At 29.0% G+C, this 6,000-nt stretch overlaps 1 protein-coding gene across 2 annotated transcripts in view; it reads right to left on the bottom strand.

The window, feature by feature from the left end:
* Positions 1-1,582: 1,582 nt before the first annotated feature.
* The window catches only part of LOC140431258 (transmembrane protein 145-like), a 188,813-nt gene continuing 184,395 nt past the window's right edge, over positions 1,583-6,000 (bottom strand). For both annotated transcript variants that reach the window (XM_072519198.1, XM_072519197.1), the window contains exon 12: positions 1,583-4,095. In XM_072519198.1, coding sequence (XP_072375299.1) covers positions 3,899-4,095 — 197 coding nt within the window. In that variant the 3' untranslated portion in view covers positions 1,583-3,898. The remainder of the gene's footprint in view (positions 4,096-6,000) is intronic.

The raw sequence follows: 6,000 nt of genomic DNA, 5'->3' as shown, positions 1-6,000 counted from the left end.
TCTTGTTAATGTCAAAATAGCCGCCAGTATAATAAAATTTAAAAACGATAATTTGTGAAATAGCGAATGTGCAAAAAATAGTGTTAAATGTTTTTAACTATTTGTAACAGTTAAACAGTAAATGATAAAAGTATTTCAGTAATTGTTTGGGAAAGTATTTAGTATTTATTTTTATATTTTACATTTAGTATTTTTATTACTGTACTATAATATGATCTTATTTACTGGTATATTCTAATTACTTATTTACTCTAAAGGATATTATTTTCGTCTATTCAGTAAAATCTTATTGTCAAACTGGCTAGCACAGGTAGTCTGTTTTTAAGTTTAAAGAATCTGACTTCTCTTTTGTTATTTGTAATATATGTTGCAAGCACAGAAAACGTTGTAAAGTATCATATTTCTATGGGTATTTAGTTCGCCATTCAAAAGTGCATTACAATAGCGCTGATTTATGTGGGTGCACTTATCCCATAGACCACCTAAGAACGGTCAGAAGGTCTGACCATCTGAAGACAGCACTTTAAGTCGAGACAGCGTACGAAAAGCATCCAGTTAATCGGTTACGTCTTTTTTTCGAGCCGCGTGCCGGCGTCACGACGGGCAGATACAACTCTACTATTGTTCTGCTTGCTACGATTAATACACCAATTTCAAAGGTAAATCTTTTCTTTGTCCAGATAACAGGACTTTGTCTAGATTAAAAATCGGACACAGTAACTTGCTTTACAATAAGACAAGCAGTGCACGGTTTTTTTATGGACCACATTCCTCCAACCCTTGACATAATACTAAAAGAAATTAATAAAACGGAGCATCTTCCGAATTTTACTAAGAGTACATTGAGAAGACTATTGCACGACATGGGTTTAATATATGGCAAGCAGGGTAGAAGATTAATCCTAATACAAAAACAACAAATAGTTGCTTGGAGGCGCAACTTTCTTAAGGAAATAAAGTAACTGAAAAGTATTACAATATACAACAATAAAAAAATAGACGACAGGCTTTTATAAATGGACTTACCACAGGTTTAAAAACTACGAGAGGAAAAGGAACAAGATTGGTTTTAGTCCATGCAGGAAACAAAGATAAATTGTTGAAGGTCCTGACCTGACTTTTTTTTTGCAAGAAAAAGGTACTGAAGATTAGCATGAAAAATGGACGAAAATCTATTTGAGAAATGGTTTGAACACATGTTAATACCGAATCTCACAAAAAATAAAAATAATGTAATTGTACTGGACAATGCATCTTATCATTCTAGGGAATATTTTCCCAAACAATATTGGCTAAAATGTCAAATTGAGGAGTGGCTTTATGAAGAAGATATTAATTTTAAAGAAAATTACTTAAAAAAAGAAGTGCTCAAGCATTTAACAATATTTCTGACAAATACAAAGTTGATTGTATTGTTGAACAATGCAGGAATCACAGTGACAAACAATACCTCGTAGATATCCACACCTAAAGACTTTCCCCTTATCACTGTGAACCAAACCTAATACAAATCGTGTGGAATGAAGTGAAGCGGTATGTGTTCTCTAGGAATTTAAGTTTCACAAAAAAAGCCGTTAAAACATTGATTTATGAATATTATGAAAAAGTACTGAACAATGGACATTGGAAAAATTACCTCAACCATGTTATAAAATTGGAGAATAATTTTTGGACCATATACAATATGCAAGATAACATTTACCCTATTACAATGTCATTAAACGATTGAAGATACATAAATTCGGAAGATAAATAAAAAAAAATAAGTGAAACTTTTATTTCTGGGGTATTTTCTTAAACCACTTTTATTAAATACTTATTAATAAATGTCCACTAAAGGTAACGATGTAGTTAAAACTAATAATGTAGTTCATATAATTAAATACTTGTGGTTAACCAACAAATAATCTTTATTATGTATAAAAAGATTTTAGGAATAATATTTCAATCACGAATATTCTATTAAAAATTTAACTTACCTAAACATATCTATACAAGTCTACCCTGAGTTTGGCCCTGCTTATTTTACAAAAGTAGCAAAATTTACAATGGCAGTAGAATTGGTAACGGTGTTATTAAATATCCGTACACTGCCATCTGAATGTGTATACATACTTGGCACAACAAAGGTATTTTTTTCAAACATCACAAAGTATTAATTTTTGTGACGTGATTGACAATATAAAAATGTTATTTTTACGCTTAGACATAAAACGCCTACGCATAAAAAGGTAAAAGTCAAAAACTTTGTAAACCACAGTGGATTAATAGGCAACAATCCGTTGGTTACAGTTTTTGCAGTACACAAAATCTTTGGAGGAATCCACGATGTCGTGGAATCTTCGGAATCAGACATAATACTCGTACTTTTGGGCGACAATAAACACAAACGTTCACAAAACTTAACGAGTAGCGCAAAAATCGGTGTTTTTTCTAATTTGTCAAAGTGAAAATCAATTGAAGTAGCCATAGTGACATAAAAATTATTTGGGACGTTTGAAAAAAAAAAAAAATTGTATGTTCTATTCGGAGTAAAAATAACTTTTTGTTCCGCGGCTTAATATCGAACTCGCTACGCTGGCCTCGCGTACAGCCTCGCCACAAAAATTATCATTTTACTCCTAATAAAACAACATTATTATTAATAATATTATTACTGTTTAAAAAACAGATCTCAAACCTTCGTTCTATTGGTGTAAATGCCGGTCAACTTTGTTTTATCATAACTTCGGAACTAATTAACGAATATTAATGTTTTTATTTTAAATACGCGTCTTTTGCTCAACTTTTAAAGTAAGTTTAGAAAAAAAATTGGTAATTGAAAATTGAATAAGTTATTGTATTTGTTTATCAGCTTAAAAATTATACAGTTGTTTAAGATATTTCCGAGGTTCCCCTATTCAAATAATTTCATTAATTTGACTTTTATTTGACAACTTACAAGTATATAAAGCTTTTTTTGTTAGCTCTGCATAAGTTTGAAAATTAATAACTTGTTTTTAAAAGTTAGGATTACAAAATTATTTTGGAAAGACTACTTGACTGATTGTGCTAAAATTGTGTATATTGATTTTTATTTTATAGATTTTCTGGGTGAATTTTAAAAGTTCCATGTCAATCCTAAATACTTGAAAAATAATATTAAAAAACATTTTATTTTTGTCCCTTTTTGAATTGTTTTTACTGATTTTGCAATAATAATTATTATGTTCTTAATTTAAAATCAATTTTTTTAATAGGATATTTAATTGTTAAACTTTTTTGTCGTTAGAAAATTTTTCTAAAATGTACGGCAGCCGAGATATACCAACGAAAAGAAGAAAAAACATTGAATGTTTCTCAGTTTTTTCACTAATTGTTTAATAAAAAATTGTATCCACCTTTGGTAGTGTACATATAGTTGAATTATCATTTTTAACAATATTTCAAAGCAATTGAAGCAAAAAACGATCAAATACGATTCACCTGGACTATAAAATACATCTTAAAAAATATCTATTATATCCAAATAGAAGATCTATAAAAAAATTCAACTAAATATAGCAGTATATAAACGTATTTTAAACTAAAATTATGGTTACTTCCCAATAAAAATATTAAACGGCGAAAGTACTGAAAAATAGATTATTTTGATATTTTAAAAATGTTAAGGAATTAAAACAAAATGTCATAGATAAAATACCAGAATGGCAAAAATTTATCTTAAAGTGAGTATAGATATGCGAGCCTCGCACTTCGCGCTGTGTGTGCGCCGCGCGTTCGTGTCGCGTTCAATGTTGTTGTCGCGCATATGTATACGCACCTCTAGATAATATATTGTATAGATGACAGACAGAAACTAATACCAGACACCAATAACAAAGGTGATACCATACTTTTTTATTTTAAAATTTACGTTTTACTCTCTTGGAACTACAATACACTTATCTACATTACTAGTAGTAATTACCATCTTGCTCACTGTGAAAAGTTCAATAGGTACGTCCTTTATATGTTCTTCATTATGTTCTGAGTAATTCTTTGGAGTTTGAATTTCTCTAAAAGATGCATTTCTGCTTAATGCATTAGTATTATCACTTTGTGAATGATCAGAGGCTGAAAAATATTAATATTTAAATATTTAATTTTTAAATTTCGTTGTAAAATTATGTCTTTAGTGTCAAAAGTAATATATTTATTATAACAAGAAGGTCAAGAAGAACACATACAAAACATATTTAGAAATATAACAATAAGAAACTATAAAAAAATTTATTAAAATCCTTTATAAAAGGTATGTAATTAAAAACCCAATCGGGCTATATCATAAAGACGAAACGTTTTCGAAATTCATATTCCATCATCAGTGTCCTAAAAAGTATATAACCACTTTAGTTAAAAGAACGTGAAATTTATATTTTGACCAAGAATAATACAAAATGTGGTTAATACTTAATAGGTATACATGTTTTGAGCCACTAAATATCTGGGTAAAAACCCGTTAAAAGTTATAGGTTAAAATTAAGTTTACATTATTCGGTCTTATATATTAAGATGTTAAAGTTACCAGTGGATTTGATAACATAGCAACGTACGACTCTACATAAAGTTGCTGGTCCTGAGACAAAGTGTCTACGAGGACTTGATGATAGCAACTGATTGAAATGACAATATTGACATATTAGAACGGAAGTCCGAACAAAGCAGTCAGTGTAACTTAATGTATTTGTCTAAATATGACAGAAGTCAGCAATATTTAAAAATTGAATAAGTTAAAATTAAAATTAAAATAATATAACAGTAGCAACCATCAATGTTGTAGTTTTAAATTGTAAATTTGTCCTGAATTTATGTTAAGACCATGAATTGTTTTATTGATTAATGTATTTGTAATGAATTGTGGTGAAAAATTGTGTGGGTATTAATAGGCAACCAACTATACATAAGTCTGAAGAAAGTGGTGTAAAATAAAGATTCTAATAAAAGGCCCTTTATGTTTTTATGTTTTGCAAAATTTGATACCTGGAAAATGCAAAATAGACATATGTGGGAAGTTGGATTCTTGAAACTTTATTATTGAGGGGTGAAATAGGGAATAATATATTTGAAAGTGCTATTAAGCAAATAAAATAAGATACTTTTGTAATGTAATTTTCATGTAGTATTGACCTTATAACTTAAGCATAGAAGGCCCTGTATGTTAAAACACAACATTTGGTACCTGGTAAATATAAAAAATTTTAAGTTACAAGTTCATGGACATCAATAACTGATTATGTGTTAAGGATAAAGTTGGTTAGTTGTTTTTGTGTGTTAATAACTATAATAACTATATGATATAACATAAGTATTCCAGTGCTTGAGTATTCCATTGTAAATGTTTAGCAATTATTATACCTAGATATTTAATCTCGTATTTATATGGAATTTCATTTTTTGCATCGACTTCTAATGAGCCAATATTTGAGAGGTTACTTAAATACGATATAAATGGCATATATTTTGTTTTATCTACAGTCAAGATGAGCTTATTAAACTAAAACCATTTCTGAATTGCAGCAAAGTCTGTTTCGGCTTTTTATTTTAAATTACTCCACGTATTTGCATCATAGAAAATAGCTATGTCATTTAAAAAGCTTATTATTTTACCTGTAAATTCAGTCTAAATAGATTATTAATATAAATATTGAAGATAATTGGTCCTAAGACTGTTCTCTGCGGGACCCCATAGGATATAATTCCTCCCTTACTAATTTATCCATCTTTATAAACATGATGTTGCCTGTTTAGAAAATAACTTTTTAGTATATTATATGCAAACTCTCTAATACCATACTTTTTAAGTTTAGTTAGCAATATTTTATGTGAAACAGTATCAAATGCCTGTCATAAATATACAAGTATAAAAAGAGCTGGTCTTGCATTGTCAAGAGCTTTGCAGATTGTTGCTGTTAGAGCACAAATTGCATCTTCAGTAGATTTTCCTTCTTAAAACCCATAATGACATTCTTATGTTATACT

This window comes from Diabrotica undecimpunctata, unplaced genomic scaffold, assembly GCF_040954645.1.
Source record: "Diabrotica undecimpunctata isolate CICGRU unplaced genomic scaffold, icDiaUnde3 ctg00000258.1, whole genome shotgun sequence".
Taxonomy (NCBI): domain Eukaryota; kingdom Metazoa; phylum Arthropoda; class Insecta; order Coleoptera; family Chrysomelidae; genus Diabrotica; species Diabrotica undecimpunctata.
This window is presented reverse-complemented; position numbering and strand designations above follow the sequence as displayed.